The 19,710-nt window shown below is 51.1% G+C and overlaps 1 protein-coding gene across 1 annotated transcript in view; it reads left to right on the top strand.

Moving 5' to 3' along the window:
* The window catches only part of PAX5 (paired box 5), a 180,450-nt gene that overhangs the window by 25,688 nt on the left and 135,052 nt on the right, over positions 1-19,710 (top strand). The window contains exon 4 of the mRNA XM_075558980.1: positions 17,580-17,755. Coding sequence (XP_075415095.1) covers positions 17,580-17,755 — 176 coding nt within the window. The remainder of the gene's footprint in view (positions 1-17,579; positions 17,756-19,710) is intronic.

Below are 19,710 nucleotides of genomic sequence, written 5' to 3'. Positions count from 1 at the left end.
CTCAGAGAGAAAGGGTACTTCCTCTTCTTTGCAGTCTCTTTCTTTCTCTCTGGTCCCAGATACTAAAGAATCCCTACTCCCACCCACCCCCACTTTCCCAGCTAGCTTTCCAGGCCTGTGTCCTTCACCCATTCACTCACTCACGTTTACTAAGCACCAACCTGTGAGTGCGATGGGCTGCCAAGCCCAAGGTCAGCAGCTTGAAAGCACCAGCTGCTCCTCGGGCGAAAGATGAGGCTTTTTACTCCTGTAAAGAGTTCACAGTCTTGGACACCCACGGGGCAGTTCTACCCAGTCCTAGAGGGTCAGTATGAGTCAGAATCAACTAGACGGCATTGAGTTTGGCTTTTTTTTTTTTTTTTTTGGTAACGATGTGTTAGATACTCTGCTATCCCAGGCTGCTGCTCTCAGGAAACTTCCTGGCCAGTGAGCAGGAGAGAGGACGGAGTGGGACATGAGAAACATGGCGCCTAGCACCCACTGTACGCTGAACAATAGCCGACATTCGTCCTCTCTGTCACTGCACTCAGCAATCCTTCGCGACAGCCGGCTGCCCACCACCACTCTCTGGATGTAGGAGCAGATGCTCAGTGTGTTTAAGAAATAGGTGATGCTGCCGCCCTAGGTATCTGGAAAGCGGACATTAGTTCACTGTGAGGGCAGGGTTTGTTTTCTTCCCCTTTCTGGGCCTCTGTAAGATGGGAGAGGGAATGGACCAGGTGAATGCAAACAGACTGCAGGGGAGCTAGAGCCAGGGCTCAGTTTTCTCCGTTCCTAGCCCAGTGTCTCCTGGTCTTTTCTCGGCTTTAGGAGGCCGACAGCTGCTGTTTTCTAAGCAATCAATGAATGACAGGCACAGTACTTCCATCAACCTTGCAACTCACTGCCACTATCTATTCTGGGTTCCCCAAACTAATCTCGACAGGAGAAGAAAGCCTTGTCTTTCTCCCTTGGAGGAGCTGGTGCTTTTGAACTGCTGACCTTGGGGTTAGCAGCCTAAGATGTAACCCACTACACTAGTGCGATTCCTCAAATCAGCCTTTAGAAGAACAACTATCAACACAATTCTCCTCTGGCAGATGGAAAAGCTAAGGCACGGGGCCCAGCGGGGCGGAGAGAGATTAAGTAACACCGCTAGAATTGCCACAGGGCTGGGTATGGCACCCAAGCAGTGTGGTCCCAGAGTTTGTGTGGAACCACTCCACAGTGGCAAAGGTGAGCTTTAGGCGCCAGCCCCACTCTCCCCTGCTCTCATGGGTTACTGCAGCCTCCTTGGAACTCCTGGACACATTTTGCAGGAGCAATGATTCGCAAGAGGCCCTTTGTCCCTCTGGCCCTTTCCTCTCTACCTTGGCACGAACAGCTGCTGTAGCACCCAGCCTCCTGCCTGGCTCAGACCTGCCTGGGTTCTTATAGTTGGGAAACGGTTTCTATACAAGGCAGGGGAGGACCCAGGCCTTGTCTTTAGGTACAAGTGGAGGAAGTACATTTATTCTAAGTTGCTTTGGGCACCTGTCTTTCTGTCCCTCAAATGGGATCTGACAAAGAACTGATTCTCTCCCTGGAGATTCCCCACCTTTTTCAGGAAGACTGATTAGGAAGGCCACCCCAGCCTGACAGAAGCGGAGGGGCCCTTGAAGTCACGTGCAATGATTTAAAATCCTTTTGGCCCAATGCCCCCGCTTAAAAACAATTGTTTTCCAGTGCTTCCTTTGCTAGCCGAAGAAGCCATATCAAGAAAATATACTCCACCCACAAGTATCATGTTAAAAATAGAAACGGTGCCTCGACTGAAGCAAAGAGAAAAGAGAATTCACAATGAAAATGCTTTATTTCTTTATGTAAGTTCTCAGGCATGGCTACACCGAGAAACATAATCGAGTCATCCGTGGCTATTCAGAGGCGTAGATCCTCCGTGACTTCAGGAACTGCGGGGCTCTGGCAATGCAACTCACTCTGGTCTTGGTGCCACCAGCAAATGGACTTTCTGAAACGGGGAGGATGTCTTGATCACATTTGAACCAAACGGGAACATAACCGTCCCTCCATCTTTATGGTGACTCTTTCCTAGGAAGGGCAACCTAAATGGAAACATAGATACACACACTTGTGTGTATGTGTATATAAGACTTGTAAGTATATACACACTTGTGTGTATGTGTATATAAGACTTGTGAGTCTGTGTATATAAGCAAAATGCAGTTAGGTCCCCGGGCTACAATTTATCAAGAGGGTTTTCCGCAGCCTGCGTTTCTGATGGGCCAGGATGAAGCTGTGTGGGATGCAGGCAGGTCTCTACCCTGCTGAACAATGATCGGTAGCATCGGAGTGCCTTGACTCCTCCCCAGAAACAATGAACTCATAGCCACTCATGGATCCATGGCGACCCTACCGGCAGAGGAGAACTGCCCCTTTGGGTTTCCAAGGCTGCGAGTCCCTCACACATCCCCGAATGGCCTCTCGAGGTGGGAGGCACTCGTGCATTCTGACTGGGGACCATCGGCACCTATGAGTCTCTCTCTGGAGTCCCTTCCTTTGGGGAGCTCTGGGACTCGGTGAAAGGAACCCCGGTGGCATAGCGGTTCCTGGCTGGGCTACAGTCTTCAAGGTCAGCAGTTCAAACCACGGGGCTTTGTACGCCTGTGAAGAGTGACAGTCTCAGAAACTCATCGGGCCAGCCATTCTACTTTGTCCCACGAGGTGGCTGTGAGCCGGCATCCCCTCGATGGCAGCGAGTGTTTCTTTTTAATTTTGAGTGACTTTGTCAACAAGAAACCCCTGCACAGATTGCGCACTTACTGTGTGCAAGCTCTGGAGCTGGAAAGAAATAGAGGCCTGGTTCTACTTCAAGGCAGGGCCTGTGGAAGCTGTACAATTCGGCCCCATGGGTGCCAAGCTCCCAGGGGGACTTGCTTGGTGAACACAGTCTCACCCATGTATTATCTCTGCCTGGCAAGCCCTCTGCCTCCTCATGCCCATAAATCTAAATCCTGACCCACATGCCACCTCCTTCAGGATGCCTTACTTGGCCCCACTTCTCCTTTGGCTCCGTTGCCTGATATTTGGGGACCTCTTAGGATCTGGGTATGCCCTCATGCTTGAATTATAATCTTATCTCCAGGCCTTGTCTTCCCATCAGAGAACACTCTTCCCCTTTTTACCAGCTGGCCCAGTCTAATCCCCTCGCAGGTCTAGACTTGGAGTCAGAGCGCCAGCAAAAGACGAAGGAATGCTTGGATCAAGGAGGAAGCTTAGCCAGGTGTCCTTCTCCATACACATCATGTATTTGAAAGTAAAGTGCCCCCGCCCATGTCCTCTCTCCCGTCTTAGCTGTCTGCCATGAGATGCTAGCTATGGGAACCACTGACTTTCCTGCCCTTGCCTACTGCCGCAGGAGAGGCACCATTTATTGACCGGTCGCACCCATAAGCTGAGGGAAGTAAAAGGTCACCCGGCTGACAAGTGCCGTCTAGGGAATTCCAAGACTGGGCTTCTCTGCTGGGCGGTCATCGCCTATTTGTTTCCTGACTCTTGACTCAGCGGTGGGCATTGTGGTGGGCAAGGCCTGGTGCCCCCTCTGGTTTCCTTTAAGAAGATCTATCGCCTGAACCCCAGGCCATCCATGAGAGAGAAGCAGCAGGCACCCCCAAGCAGGGAGGGGTCACTCTTTCCAAGCAGGAGGTCACTAAAGGAACAGCTTTTTTTTTTTAATTTCCTTTTCTCTGGGATGCCCACCTTCTGATGATTTCGTCAAAGGACAGCAAGTCCACGTAGCCACTTCCAGCCCTTCTGTGTTTCTGCTCTGTGGCAGGGGACATAACAATGCACAAAACAGACAAAAGTCCCCGGCCTCATGCGTGGCATTCTGATGTGGGAGAATAGATAAATAAGGACAAGGCACAGTATGTTGTTGAGTGCTCCGTGGGGAACAAAGTGGAAAAGGGAGGTGAAGGAAGCAGGGGTGGGGTGGTGAGGATGGGGTGGGGTCGGGCAGATGCTGTTTGTGGAGGGTGGTCAAAATGATATGACATTAGAACAGGGGCCCGAAATGGGCGGGGGTGGGGGTGGGGAGTGGAGGGAAGGAGCGTGAGCTGAGCAGATAGACATCTGGGGATGAATGGAAGCAGCAAGTGCAAAGGCCCTGAGGTCGGGGTGTGTTTGGTCTATTTGAGAAACAGAAAGCTGAGGTCACTGGAGTTGAATGAGTTAGAAGGCGTGAGAGGAGGTGAGACAAGAAAGATGGAGTGAAGGGATGTGTGTGTGTGAAGATCCAGTCAACCTTGCAAGCTCTGATAGGCCGTAGTTTCGCTCCTAGTGAGATAAGGTCTCAATGGGTGGCAGCCCCTCTTAAGGGGAATTCACAATGTATTCTGGACTCATCTTTTACCCTCTGCGTCAGTGAGTCACTGACTCCTGCAGATTCAGCCTCCCGGTCACCTCCTAAACCTGTCCTTTCTTGTTGGCCACCTCCACCATCAGCTCTCCCCTGGGTGAAAGTCCTCATCTGGCCCCTGGGCCTCTGACTCCTCCCCCTCCGACGGGGTATCTGTACTGATCCCTCAAACCATACATCCCTCCGCTTCAGCCCTTCTGTTCTTGGAATGAATTTTGAAAAAGACAAGTATGAGTGACAAGAGGCCAACTGTTAGAAACAGAGGCTGATGGGTCTTGAAGGGCAGATGGAGGTGGTGGGAAGGTGGGCTCTAGTAGGCGTCCTGGTGGTTCCAGAAGCCACATCAGTCACCCCCTAGCAGCCAGCCTGGGCTGTGGGCTCAACAATGCTTGCTAGACCCTCGCTCCTGATTGATTGGTTTATCGCTCCTTCCTCAGCTCCCCTCAGGCCTCATCTGGCCTCTGGGTTCACAGACGCCACCCGCCCTGAGCAGAGGCTGAGTTTGTTGACACAGTCATTGCTGTGTAATGACTTACACCGTGAGTTACTGGAGTGGACTCACTGGTCACCTCTGGAGACCCACATGTAGGCGCAGCTGTGTGGTCCCAAGAGCCGCCTCCTGCAGGCAGCCAGCTCAGCAAAGCCCTTTCTCCGACTTCCTCAAAGCCCAGTGTCTTGACTCAGGGCTGGGGAATGCGATTAAAGGCCAGAGAGGGACTATAAGAGCAAGTCGGCTCACGTGGACAGTGGAGAGGGAATGTCTTCCTGCTCATGGGTCGGAGCTCATTGGTCCCACCTAAGTGAAGGAGACTCAGGAGAAGGTCGAGTCTGGAGAGAGGGCCTGGGATCTTGGGTCGTCGAGGGACTTGGTGACACTGGTCAACTGGTGAGTACGTGTGGCCTCCCTCTCCAAGCTGTGTCAGGATGTCATAGATGATGGTTCTAGAAACGCAAGCCCTCATATTCTCAGAAACAAAGCAGTTTGCCCAGGTCTGAAGGGCTTGGCCTTTCAATCTCACGTGGCCAGAGAACTGCTGTGCAGTCTTGGCCAAGCCCCTTACCCTCTCTGAGCCCACTGTCACGGACACAATGGGCAGAAACGTCTCTGGCCTCCCGCCCGAGGTTCTCATGAGAATGAGATGAGCTGCTTGCTGGCTGGACCAGGGCGGTGCGAGTCCAGCCTTGTGAGGCCATGCTTGTCATTGTCATACATGATCATCTCCCACAGCCACACGCCGCTGTCGGCGTTATGATTACTGTCATGTTCCGATGTGTCTCACCCTGCCTAGACACCCTTGCTGGCCAGGGAGAACAAGAACGCACCTTTTCTAGTTCAGAGCCCAAGCAGGTCAGTTTAATGACGTGAAAGGGGAACGGAGGGTCCCCCACCCGCAACATGAAGAAGCCTTCTCATGATCGGTGCTCGCTTGTTCCGCCGTCGGCGCCAGTCTGCTCGGCGCGAAGACACACAGTGACACACACACAAAAGCCTCTCAAGTTCTTTGCAGCTAGGACAGGAGATGACATACGTTGGCAGACAGAGGCTGATCTCTGTGTATCCAAGAGGCGGCCAGTCCCGTTTGAGTATATCTAACAGGTCAAGCTCTGAAATGAAGAAGCAATAAGCCAGTGAAATGGTACTATCACCGAAACATGATTGATCAATTGAATTCTATCAGAGACAGTGGACAGTGAGATTAACTCAGGCCTGATAGGTTCAATGAGTTAAAGCATGATGTTCATTTCAGCTTCATTTCACCAGTCTTTGCTTGTGAAATTGGTCAATCAATAGAGGTTGAAGATCATATATATATATATATCGGGGACCATCTTATGGGGAATATAACCTCAGTCGTTGGCACTGGGCTGGGGCTGCCTGCCGCTTGTAATGGAGACAGAGAAGGGACTCTATCAGCTTCATCGAAATGGCCTGATATCTTCTCCAAATGAAAAGTATTTTTGGATCTCTGATGATTTATCTTTTTTTTTCTTTCCCCTCCCTCTCACTTTGATCTATGACAAAACCCACACCCATCTGGGAGAAATATAGTGATTTCTCCTGAAAACATTTGTGCGATGATCAGACAGATATACTTCAAAATATGAACCTTCTTTTTAGTCATATTGTCCTTGGGAAGAAAATAAAGATGGTAATTTATAAAACCCAAATGGGGGCATGCAAAGGTATCAGAGTAAATAAGATTCTTAAACCCTTTCATTTATTTATTACTGGGGGTGGGGGTGGGGTGGGGTGGGGGCAGACTGCTCTGCCCATGGAAGCTGGGAAGAGGGGAAAGGGATACAGGAATGGGAAGTCCTTCCAGGTTTAATTAAAACGCAGCCTTTAGCATGCTTTGATCTCATTTAAAAGCACAATTCACAGAAACAAATCGCCCTTTAGCTCCTAGTAATATTTCATTCGATTTAGAATATTTTCACTATAGTGGTTAACATCCTTCCCAATTAGTGTGTGCATCTCTCTGTAAGGCGGGGTAATGGGGTCTCACTGTACATGGCAATGGGCTTGGACAGTATGGATGAGAGAGAACAGACTTGGCCTGTGGTGATGTCAAAGGTATGGCTGCTTACCTGCTTGTTCTCTGAGGTCATCTTGATGCATTAGCACACAAAGAAGCCCCATTTCTTTTTATGAACACCATGTGAGCGTTCCCGATGTAGTTGCTTCTGGGGCATCAGAGTACAGATTAGGTGCCCCCCCCCACCAAACTCACTGCTATTGAGTTGATTTTGACTCATAGTGACCCTATAGGTTAGGGTAGAGCTGCCTCTGTGAGTTCCTGAGATTGTACCTCTTTATGGGACTGGGAAGCCTTGTCATTCTACCTCAGAGCCACTGGTGGTTTTGAACTGCTGACCTTGTGGTTAAACAGCTCAACGCTTTACCCACTGTGCCACCAAGGCTCCAGAATGTATTATTCTAAAATTCACTGCCATCAAGTCGATGTTGACTCACAAGGACCCTACAGGGTAGAATTATCTCATGAGTTTCTGAGACTGTAATTCTTTACCAGAGTAGAAAGCCCTGTCTTTCTCCTGGGGAGTGGCTGGTGGTTTTGAAGTGCTGACCTTTTGGATTGCAGCCCAGTACGCAGCCACCATGCCTCCAGGGCTCCACAATGTAGTTAGCAGTGTTAAATAAGAAAGGCACTGGCCATCAATGCCAAGATCTTTGAATATTAGATCACGAGTATGGCCAACTATTCAATACAATGGGCACGATGATAAAAAGCACACCTCACATGATATAACCTCCTCTCTGGGGAATGAACCACAGGAAAGTGGGTGAAGGGAGACACCGGGCAGTGTAAGACATGATAAAATAATAATTTATAAATGATCAAGGGTTCATGAGGGAGGGGGCAGCGGGGACGAAGAGGGGGAAAAAAAAAGAAAAATGAGGAGCTGATTCTAGGAGCCCAAGTGGAAAGCGCGTGATTTGAGAATGATGAGGGCAACGAATGTATAATGAGTGTGCTTTACACAATTGATGTATGTGTGGATTGTGATAGGAGTTGTACGAGCCCCAATGAAATGATTAAAAACAAAAACAAAACAAAAAATATCTTGTAACAACAACCACAAAAAAATCATGCCCCACAACGAACAGGATCATAAGGTTAAAAAAACATTAAACTGCATTGACTACAACATTCGATGATATCACACATCCCACACCATGCTGTGGAGACTTACTGGGCTTGAGTATCTACAGCACATCATTATAGTTTCAAACCAAAGGTAAAAGGGAACAGAAAAATCTGACGCACATGTGTGCAATGAATGGTCTGGTCCGCGGAGTTCGGTTTATTACCGAGAGCAGCAGGTAGGCAGAGCGGAAAGGCCTCGCTGGACTTTGTCCCTGCACCTTTCCTCCGTTCCTTCCTTTGAGTGGTTCTGAGTGCTGGTCCCAAGGCACCGTGCTGCCTCAAGCCTCCAGATTTTTGCATAGGCTGTTCCTTCTGCTTGGAACGCATTTCCTCTTCGCCCGCACCTTTCTTTGCTGAACTCCTTCCTCCCTCCATGCCTCTGGTCTTTTCTCACGGTGGAGACCCCTGTGTCACAGGGTCGGACCGACTCCCCAGGGCTCTCTTGGTTGTCATCTTCATGGCAGTGGATCTCCAGGCCTCTCTTCCTTCGGGCCAATCAGTGGGTTTGAACTGTCCAACCTTTAGGTTAGTAGGCACGAGTCCGCTTTTTGTACCCTCTGGGGACCTTTGCTTCCCTTCATCCTTAAGACCCAGACTTCGGCTCTGAAGGGGACTTTTCCCGATCACATCAGCAGCCTGGCAACCCCTGTGTGAGTCTGGAGTAGGTGCGTGGTGTAGTGCAGGGTTAGGAGCAAATGCTGGGGTCAGACTGCTTGGGTCTAGGTCCCAGCCTCTTCTTAGCTGTGTGACCTGGAGCAAGCCCTTCAGCCTCCATGAGCCTCAGTTTCCCCATCTGGAATAAGAAGTGCCATCCAAGGCTGTGGGAGGAGGGTTTCACAGGAGAGGAGCTTGGAACAGCTCCGGGCAGAGGAAGCTCTGTGACCTCAGGCCTCTTTCTGCTCTCAGCACTTCTCCCACCACGTTGCCACTTTTCACACGTAAGCATCCGCCACTCCAGCCAAGGGGTGAGGGCTTGACACTTTCTAGCTCCCATGCCAAGCACAGGGCCAGGCAACCAGTGGTGCTCAGAGCCCGGGCCTCAGGCAGTGCATGCATCCTGGGCACTGGAAGTGGATCCTTGAACTGTCCTTGGCCGGGCTTGGCCTCAGAGCTGCCAGCCGGCCTTGGACTAGCCCCTTCGTCACCTGGACTCACCTTTGCCACCCCTGAGTGTGGCACAGCAGCTCCCTCGGGCCTCCCCCTCACGGACTGCCTACGACCCATTGGTAATGCTCGGCATAATCAGATTCACTCTGGTCGAACCTGAACGTATTTCGCAATTTTACAATTTCGTGTTCTCCCTCTCTGAGAAGAGCGATTGGGCGAAACGAATGGCCGGGTAATGGCGGGTCCAATGGGATTTTCCTCCGTGCCACTTTGATTTTCCTCAGTCTGCTGCCCCAGTGTAGGATGGGATTCATAAACTCTCCCGGAATATTGATCTTGGTTCTGGGCTGCCATGGGACCTTTCTCGGCCTGCCGCCTTCATCCCCGGCATGGCCCAGGCTCCTAGTAGGTGCCCTGGAGAGGCTTGCCTATGGACTCCTGGGGCCTGCCTGGAATCCCATCCCCTGTCCCAGCATCTTGATCCTATTTGCCCAGCCAACTCACATGGCCCCTCCTCCAGAACGCCCCCCCCTTTGTTTGTCACCCAGGAGTCCCCCTTGGCACCCCCCACAGCTCCATGCACCAAGCAGAAGCTCCAGGAATTCTGTTGAGTAGAAGACTTGGTGGTATTTTTGCTCATCCTTGAGCTCTGAGCAAGCAGTGACTTGTTAACTTTTCCTTTTGAAGTCTGCCCAGAAGCATAGAGTTGAACTGATTGTTCCTTGTTTATCCTCCTCTCTAGTTCAATGTTTTATGAGTTGCTTTACTCTTCTGTAGAAGTAGGTGGAACATGTTTATTTTCTTATTTCGCCTCTTCAAGGTCAGCAGTTCGAAACCACCAGCTAACTCGATGGGAGAGAGATGGAGCTTTCTACTCCTGTAAGGAGTCATGGTCTTGGGAACTCCCAGGGCCCGTTTTGCGGGGTCCTGTAGGGAAGTGGAGCGAGTGCGCACTGGACCTGCAGATAAGGGACCTAGATACCAATTCCACTTTTGCCATGTAAGCGCTGCATGACCCTGGATGAATTTCTCAACCTCTTTGAGCCTCAGTTTCCTCATTCAAGAATTGGGGTGGGGGGAGATACAACATAAACCTGAAGGGCCATGAACAGAATGTGGCGAGGTGGCTGTCACTGAGTTGCGCTCCAGCCAGCATGAGGTCAGGGAGGCTGAGGGGAGTCTGTGCCCCATCAGCTCTGTCTTTGATAGGGACAAGGAGGTGATGCTGTCTGGATGTTTTGCAGGCCACTTGGTGACTGCAGATTACACCCCTTATAATCTGCAAGGTGGAGCGAGTGTCTCCAGAGCCACAAGTGCCTCAGCCAGTGTTCCTTGCAACTGGACCAGCATCTTCAAGCTGCACGTTAGCGATCGGAGGTTCTGCCTTGTAAAGGCTTGTAGAACAAGCCACTCTATCCACCCGAGGAGACTGGCCCCAAGCTCCCTGAGTTTACTTGGCCTCAGCCGGAAATGCCCTGGGTTATGTCATTCAATTTTCCAAACCACCCTAGCCCTGGCTTCCACCAAGACCTGGCTTTATCCCCTGCCCTCATTGAGGCCGTGGGTGGGGCGGTGCCCAAGTCCTGGGGTTGGAAGTAGCAAATGGGCAGGGATGCCAGCAACCACAGAACCCTGAAGAGCAGGTCTGGGGAGAACGCAGGCGGGGAGGGGAAGGGGCACACGGTCCCTAACAACAGAGATAGCATCTGGGAATTGTTTTCACAACTTCAAAAGGCTTGAGAGTACATGTCCTTAGTGAAGAAGGACCGTTTCTTCCTGTCTTCGATGGTTTCCTTCCAACAGGTGTCCCTCAGGTCCCCACTTCTAAGTCGAATTCTGTCAAAGAGAATGAGATTCCCATGGCTGCCTCCCACAATCATTTCGGGGTGCAATAAATATTGGAAGGGTCCCCTATAAAGACAGCACAAAAAAGAAGATGTAAGTATAAATCAAGGCTCATTTGATACTCTTTAATGAATTATGAGTTGAACTGCTAGCCCCAAGGTCAACAGTTCAAATCCTACAGCCGTTCAGAGGGAGAAAAACAAGACTTTCTGCTCCCATGAAAACCAACAGCCTTGGAAAGCCAAGGGAGCAGGTCTACACCATCCTATAACGTCCCTCTGAATCAGGAGTGACTCCATGGCTGCAAATTGGGTTTGGATTTAGTAGACAAAGTCTAAGATGAGTTCTAAAAAGGATTTTGGAGGAGAAAAACTTTAGCAATGGCTGACTCTGCCTTTTCAGTTGACTGGCAAGGAGGGCTCCTGGGACCTGGGCTCATTCAGCAAGTAGGGGCAGAGCTGAGGCTAGAACTCTGTAATTCTGGCTCCCAACTCTTCCCAATGGGTCGTGCCACCCTGAGTGGTAACAGTGAGGGTGAGGGAGACTCTGACCAAGCTCTGTAGAGTCAGGGGATTCTGAAAAAGACCAGAGCTTCATCCAGCTGCGCTGGCCTCCTGTCCAGTGGCTCTCCAGCCTCTGCCTGTGGGATATGTCATAAAGGCCGTGATGCTAGAAAGGGCTTGTGAAGCTTCCTGCTTGTTTTTATTTATTTTTTTCCTCCCAGTGAGCATCTGCAGACAGAAATGCCTGATGATTTTTAAAGAAACAAGCCAGAACCAGCCAAGAAAAATTCAAACCCCCTGAATCTGCTGTGCTTGGAAGAAAACGCAATGGGTTTATGATCTTTTAAGACACACAAGAGACAGCTTCCTCTTGACAGATGGGAATCTCAGGCTATTTTGCTTCCTCCCCCTTTGCGTGACCAGACCCAATTGTGTAAAGCTTTTAGCTCTAAAGCCGGGTTGTGAATAACATTGGTTTAACCTGAAATTTAAAGCTAGCATTTCTTTGCTCCCCGAGACGGGGCTTCCTGCCCCTTGCGCCCCTGAAGCTAGCTTCCAGAATGTTAATTCTGCAAGCCATGGTTGACTGACCCCAGCACTGGGTCTATTACATATTATTTGATTTGGAGGAGAAAAGAAAAAAGATTAAAGATACCATGCCCCCTGTATACCTTTGTATTTTTGCCCATGTCCCTCTATATATTTAAACATACTACGAACACTGGGAGTTCAGCATTTTCCCCCGGGATAGGATGGGTTGAGCATTTCCGCAGCCTGCCTCCAAGACCACATCCCCCAATTAAGTGCGACAGTGTCTTCCTGCTGGTGAGAAAGGCTACAGTCGGAAGCTTTCACCTCGGAGGCCTGGAGGTTCGGGCCTGCCTGGGCGCAGGGATGGTTTTGCTCATGTTCATTTTGGTGGCTGTCTTGAGGATAATCCGTTTGCTTGGCTCTTCTTCTCTCTGCGTGGGCACCCGCTGTAGGTGGCACCCGCAGCCAGACTGCCATGCCCCTGCCCTCTCAGAGCCATGTGCTTTCCTATGGTCAGACCACTTACCTTGGTTGATACTTGCACTTGTATTTGTAATATTACTTGGATCCTCGCCTGGACGTAACTCCAGGAACGCCCCAGCTTTCTAACAGCTCTGTTTCCCTACTGCCAGCACGGCACCTAGTCAGGCTGGCTGAGGGGAGAGGGAATGAATGGGTAAGTCGAGGCAGAGGAAGCCTGCATAGGCAGAGCAGACATGCATTGCGAATCTGGTTGTCACAGGTATCAGGGATCTGGTCACTTATGCCACAAATGCTCCCTGTGAGGGCGACAGAGATGAATGAACCGCAGTCTTTGCCCTGAAAACCTCTCACCATGCAGTGTGGGAGTGAAGGTCCCCGGGGAGCTCAACCCCAATCAAATATACGGGCCGCCCTCTGAGCTCTCAGAACCAGCTGGGCACAGGAAGGACGGCATCCTGGAGGAAGAGTGCCTGTCCTGGAACATGGTGCCCACATGTCAACAAGGAATGGCTTATGTCCCCTGTGGGCACCCTGGATTGCCTTTAGCCACGGGCTGATGCCAGCCTAGCATTTCCAAACTCCCACAGAGAGAGAACACTGGCTTCAGACCCTGCCAGCCCCCTGCTGTTGCATGTTGCCTTTGGGTCAAATGCGTGCCAACCTGTGTACAGCATACTGTTGCTGCCTGGTCCTGCGGCAGCCTCCCAGTGGCCAGCAGCTTTGAGCCCGTTGGCTGTCATGCGATGATTCCATCTCAGTGGGGGCTGCCTAGGCCCTCGCTGACCCTCGGCTTCACCGCAGTAACTGATCCCTCTTGATGACACCAGGTGATGGTTATGAGCCGGGCTGCTCACCACAAGGTGTGCGGTTCAAAACCAGCTGCTCCTCTGGAGGAGGAGGCTGTCTATCCCTATGGAGAGTAGCACTCTCAGAAACCCGCAGGGGGCAGTACTACCCTGGCCTATGGGGTCCCCATGAGTCAGAATCGGTTCAGTGACAGTGAGCTTGGCTTTTTGGTTTTGATGACACTGCTTAAGAAAGTCATTGTCTCAGGCAGTATTCTACAACCCATAGGGTTTCCATTACTAATATTTGAAGGTAGATCGACAGGCCCTTTTTCTCAGTCTGCCTGGAAGAACCAGTCCCTAGAGAAGGACATCATCATGCTTGGCGACGTAAAAGGTCAACCGAAAAGAGGATGCCCCTCAGTGAAACGGACTGACCCAGTGGCTCAGGATGGGCCCTGACATAGGAAGGATGATGAGGCTGGTGCTGGACCAGGTAGTGCTTTGTTCTGTTGGACCTTGGGTTGCTATGATTTGGATTCTCCTCAATGGCACCGAACATCTTAGGCTGAAAGCTCTGCTGAGTCCTGCCCACCATGGGAGAGCCTGCTGGTACTTGAAATACCAGTGGCATGTCTTTCAGCATCATAGCCACTGTCACTGTATGGCAGATGGGTGGTGACCTCCCTGGGCTCCCCAGTCCCCACTGTGGTGTCCCCAGGGGGAAAGGCCTTCAGCGGTGCTCTCTGCATGTACCAAGAGCCCTGTGTGCCGAGGCTCTTCTGTGGTGGGCCTACATGGCAACAGACAGTGACCTTGCCATGGGGAGCGCTCAGCCTTTGTCTCCCTCTCTGAGCTTCAAATAGGACACTCCGTCCTTTTAGGGTTCAGAACTGGGGAAAGAGCCTAGCTGTGAATCCCATGGGGGAGGGCTATGTCAGAGGACCTCTCGGGGAGAGCAGCACGGCAGGCCAGGAGAGGCCTCCACGGCACGCAGAGTTGGGGCATGTCTGATGGAATAGCCGGAGGGAAGGCTTAGGTGAGAGGGTCAGTGGTGAGACCTTGGGGGGAGTTGTCAGGAGCTAGTGACAGGAAGGACACTTTATTAGGGGTTTGAGGCCTGGCTGGCAGGCCCGAGCCTTGGGAGTAGAATTGAAATTGGCAGCTGTGGAGAAGTCTCGTGAATGTGGATGTGGTCACTCCAACCGGGAGAGACTTGGGAGTCTTGGGGACCCAGGCCAAGCTCCAGCTTTGGTAGGAGTGCTGGGAAGGGGTTCTGGGAAGAAGGGATCCAATGATGATGTTCTGTGGCACGAGCAGGGACCTGTTTCAGGGAAGCCAATGTCATAGCTTCCAGAAAAGGATCCTAGGCTTTAGGTTGGGTGCATTGGTTGACCAGACCAACTTTCTCCTGGGTGGTGGGTATCTGCATACCCAGCTGCTGGTATCGTCTTGGGCCAAGATGACCGTGGGATCCATTTTCTCAGGAGCTCACAAGCTTCCTCTGAAGACTCTTCCCACTGGGGATGCCCTGAGCCTGTTGGTCACCAAGGGGCCCTGTGGAAGTGTCAGGCTCTGCATTTTTACTATTCCCAGACTGGACAGCTTGGAGCACACCAACTTGCAGTGTCTCCGTGATACAAGAGCCTGCGGCCTCCTGCTCCTTGGATTTGTCTCAGTTCTCAAAGGGCTGGGACTTTGGCTTGAGGGACAAGGGTGAGGGCAGTGGTGTGCTTCTGTATGGTGAGCTGGCCAAGACCACATGTATGGGCACCTGTCAGCGTGTGACACGTGCTGGTGTCCCCTGGGGGCTTCCCAATGGCCAAGGCAGATCCTCCGCCTCTGGCTCCAGATTTCCAGGGTACTATCGCCAACCCGGTGTGAGTGACATGGCCCTAGAGCACCCCATAGAATGATGGCCCCCCACCCTCATCCCGAAGCCATTCCTCATGCAAACCATCTGTCCTCTCTGCTTAACAAGAGGGCTTTAAAAAGTCAGTGGAAGATTCCATTATGTTTTAATTTTGTTATTCCACGAACTTTTTGAAGCCCCTCACAATTTTTAACAGTTCCAGCCCAAAGCTCACAGAAAGCATTTCATCTCATTGCCCTTTTCCCATTGATAATTCATAATACTTTCTTTGAAATGTAGGCATTATTTCCAAGGACGGTTAGAATTTGAATAGCTAACACTACAGAACACAGAACTCCATATGCAATATGTCCTTCGTACATTATGTTTTTGATTAGACAATACACTGAAAGTTCTAAGATTCAACAAGGGGGGAAAAGGTGTATCGTGATGTCTCCCTCATCCTGCTTCCATCTACTCCAGATGGGTAACCACTGTAAATGTTTTCTTCTAGCCCTCCTTTGTACATTTATATGCAAATTCACATAAAGGCTTATTATCATCTTTATGCGGATCCAGAAGGATGAGGCTTTTTACTCCCATTAAGATTTATTGTCCCTCAACTCAAGTACTCCCTCAACACAAGAACACTTTGTTCTAACAATCTGGCATTCTGTGATGCTCACCTTCCTGACATGATTGCTGAAGACAAATGGGTGCCTAAGCAAATGTGATGAAGAAAGCTGATGGCGCCTGGCTATCAAAAGATATAGCATCTGGGGTATTAAAGACTTGAAGATAAACATGTGACCATCTAGCTCAGAAGCAACAAAGCTCACATGGAAGAAGCACACCAGCCTGTGTGATAATGCGGTATCAGTGGGATCAGGTATCAGGCATCTAAGACCCAGAACAAAATCATACCTAATGTGAATGGGGGTGGGGGCATGGAGTGGAGATCCAATGCCCATCTGTAGACAATTGGACAGCACCTCACAGAGAGGTCACAGGGAAGAGTTGAGCCAGTCAGGGTGCAGTATAGCACCGATGAAATACACAACTTTCCTCTAGTTCTTTGGTGCTTCCTTACACCCACTATCATGACCTCAATTCTGCCTTACAAATTGAATTAGACCAGAGCATGCACACTGCTTCAGATAAGAGCCCGAAACACAGGGAATCCAGGATAGATAAACCCCTCAGAGCCAACAAGGAGAGTAGAGATACCAGGAGAATTAGGGGGTGGGGGGAGAAAGGGGGAATTGATCACAGGATCAACTTATAACCCCTTCCCAGGGGGACGAATAATGGAAAAGTGGGTGAGGGGCAACAGAGGATGATGTAAGATATGAAAATAATAATCTATAACTTGTCAAGTGTTCGTGAGGGAGGGCGGGCCGGGGAGGGGGTGTTAAGAAATGGATAGTTGAAATTAGGGCCTCTAGTGGGAAGAGAATGCTTTGAAAATCATGATGGTGGCATATGTGCAAATGTGCTTGACACACTAGATGAATGTATAGATTGTGATAAGAGATGTGAGAGCCCCCAATAAAAGTAAGTAAGATAAAAAAGACTGTCCACTGGGGGTGGGGGAGGGAAAGAGTTATTGTCTTGTAAACCCACAGGGGCAGTTCTACTCTGTCCTGTTGGGTCACTGATGATGACTTGACTCGATGGTAGTGAGCTGAGGAGGTGCCACTGTGTGGATGTCATACCTTATTAACCAGTCCCCACAAATAAATCCCAGAGTTGTTTCTAGTCTGTTGCCACCATAACTTCGTAGGGGTATCTGTCTGACTTTACATCGGGACCAGTCTAGCTGTGTTGTCATGTCCCAGCAGCTCAGTCACTGTATTACAGAGCTTCGTGATTTTGATAGGTTTTGTCAAATTGCCTGTCAGAGGCACATAACCCATAGACTCCCACCCAAATTGTTGAGTGTGTCTGTTTACAGTCTTCCTAGGACACGGATTCAACTGGTCACATGGGCACCTGGCTCCAGTGGGGAACACAGAGGGCAGTCAGTTGAACTGGGGCAGGGCATATGGGGATTAAGGACGTGCGTAGTCGGCCTGAGGGCACCTCCTCGGCAAATCACTTCATTTTTTTCAGGTCTCAATGTTCTCATCTGCAAAACGGGAAAGTAAAGCCATCTACTTGGGGGGATGGTTGTGAGATAATGCCTGGGCAAAGGGCTGGCATGGTGCCTGGCATAGGGCTATGGGAGGCTGGCTCTGCCCGCACAGCAGGGTGACTTTGGGCAAGGTGTCCCGGTCAGAGCGTCACTCCGTTTACTCTTCTTGTTAAGGACTGGGCTGGGCTTGTGGGGTCACGGGTCTGTCGGATCCTTCTCCCCATCTCAGAGACTCCCTGGTCCTTCTTCTGTGACTCATCCTCCCTCTCTCATCAAAGGTATTCAGGAGTCTCCGGTCCCCAACGGCCACTCGCTTCCGGGCAGAGATTTCCTTCGGAAGCAGATGCGGGGAGACCTGTTCACGCAGCAGCAGCTGGAGGTTCTGGACCGCGTGTTTGAGAGGCAGCACTACTCGGACATCTTCACCACCACGGAACCCGTCAAGCCTGAGCAGGTACTCGACGAGACCCCTGCCTACCACTCCCCCACCCCCCCCCCGGATCGCAGGCCTGGGGCACTCTCTCCAGGGTGTGGGTGAGAGTTGGGCAGGCTCGACTCAGAGGTGGGGTTTGTGTTGTTCTCGGCCAAACCTGGCAAAGCGCAGCATCCTATGAGGTCAGAGGATTTGGTTCAGGGGCCTGACCACTTTTTGCCTCAGTGCCTTGTTCTCTCTGGTTTGCTGAAGGTATGTGATGAGGGTGGCTGCTCCGCCGCTGCTGACTGGTATCCTTTCCCAGGGATTTTCCCACAGGGATCCGTCATGATCCCCTGGGATGCTGGGATTCAGGTGGTCTTGGGTAGCTGTCCAGTCAGTCAGGTGATGGCGAAGGCATGCTGCTACTGAGATCTCACCAGCCGGCCTCTCTGCAAAGCTCAGAGAGAGGAATTCAAGACGCTAGAAATGAAGAGGTGTCCCTCTGGGACCCTGTGCCAGAGAGGGAGGCGGCAAGTCCACCCCTTGGTGAGCACCGGCCCTGCTCTCTGCCAGAAGAGAAGCAGCCACCACCTGGGGCTGGGGAGGGGATGACCAGAGCATGTTTCTGGTGGCCAGTTGGTGCCAGACCTGGGGTGCTTACTTCTCAGGTGCGGGAGACTCAGACATAGTTCCTGCCTGCTGGGAGCTCACACTGCTGGGTGACTCAGAGTCCCCAACCCTTCCCTAGCTGGCATCTAGCAGTGGGGTCTGACCACCCTGAGATGCCTTGAAATGCTAATAGATGACTCTGGGGAGGAAGGCATGCTTTTGAAGTTAACCAAAAGAGCTGTTCAGAACAACCTAAGCTGTGTGCATCTGCTCCCAGGGAGGGGAACCTGGATGGTGAGGAGTGAGCAAGGTCCTGGAGGCTACCCTACTGCGAGAATCCCAGTGTAGCTCCCCCTGAGGGCCCTCGAAGAGCTGATTTGCTTCCAACTGGAGACGCTGAGGTCCAGAGAGCTGAAGATGCTCATCTAAGGCCACATGGCAAGTCGTGCATCCACATAACAGACACTTATTGAATGTCTAAAAGGGATTCATGTTGGTGTCGTGGGTGAAGATTTGGTCTGCTAAGCACAAGTCAGCAGTTCAAACTACCTGTTGCTCTGCAGAAGAAAGATGAGGCTCTCTACTGTCAAGATTTATAGCCTCAGAAACCCACAGGGGCAGTTCTACCCGGTCCTATGGGGTCACTCTGAGTCAGAATTTTCTTGAAGGCAGTGAGTTTTATTGAATGTCTACCATGTACGAGGCATAGAGCCAGGCTCTGAGGGTTCATCACAAACAAGAAATGCTTGTGGGAGCTTCCAGAGAGCAGAAGAGTCACAATACACAAGAATGACCGCAAGCTGTGTGGCTGGTGCTGAGGAGAAACTGTCTGGGTTTCTCTGAGAGCAGGAAGCAGGGGCTGAACCACTCTGAAGGGTCCCTGGGGAAATGCATTTGTCTGAGTCTTTAAGGGGTTGGCAGAAGGGACCTGGGGGCTGGGGATAAGGTGCCTGGCAGAGGAAACTGCAGGTGTGAAGACCCTGAGACAGGAGTCTGGCTCGGGGCGGGGAGATGCTAGGCTGAGTCCAGCCATGCAGAGTGTGCGGCAGGTTTTGGTCTTTCTACTGAAAGTGAGTGGAAGTCACACAGAGATCATACTGCTAAATGGACTTGACCCCAAACCCTCCAGAGCCTGGGCTTCAGGGAGAAAAGTCTGTTCCATCATAAGAGAGATGGCTGATGCCACGTTTCAACTGGACCCAGGAGGAGAAAGAGGGTCTCAATCTGGAAAACTTCCATGGAGGGAGCCTCTCTTTCTTCCAGCTCTTGGGTGAAAACTTATCTTTTAACCAGTGAACCACCGAGGTAAGCTTTCCACTCCCTGACTTTTTGGAGGCCCAGGGCGGTCAGGGCTCGCCTGAGGTCATGGGTTGGTGATGGGTGAA

This window comes from Tenrec ecaudatus, chromosome 10, assembly GCF_050624435.1.
Source record: "Tenrec ecaudatus isolate mTenEca1 chromosome 10, mTenEca1.hap1, whole genome shotgun sequence".
Taxonomy (NCBI): Eukaryota; Metazoa; Chordata; class Mammalia; order Afrosoricida; family Tenrecidae; genus Tenrec; species Tenrec ecaudatus.
This window is presented reverse-complemented; position numbering and strand designations above follow the sequence as displayed.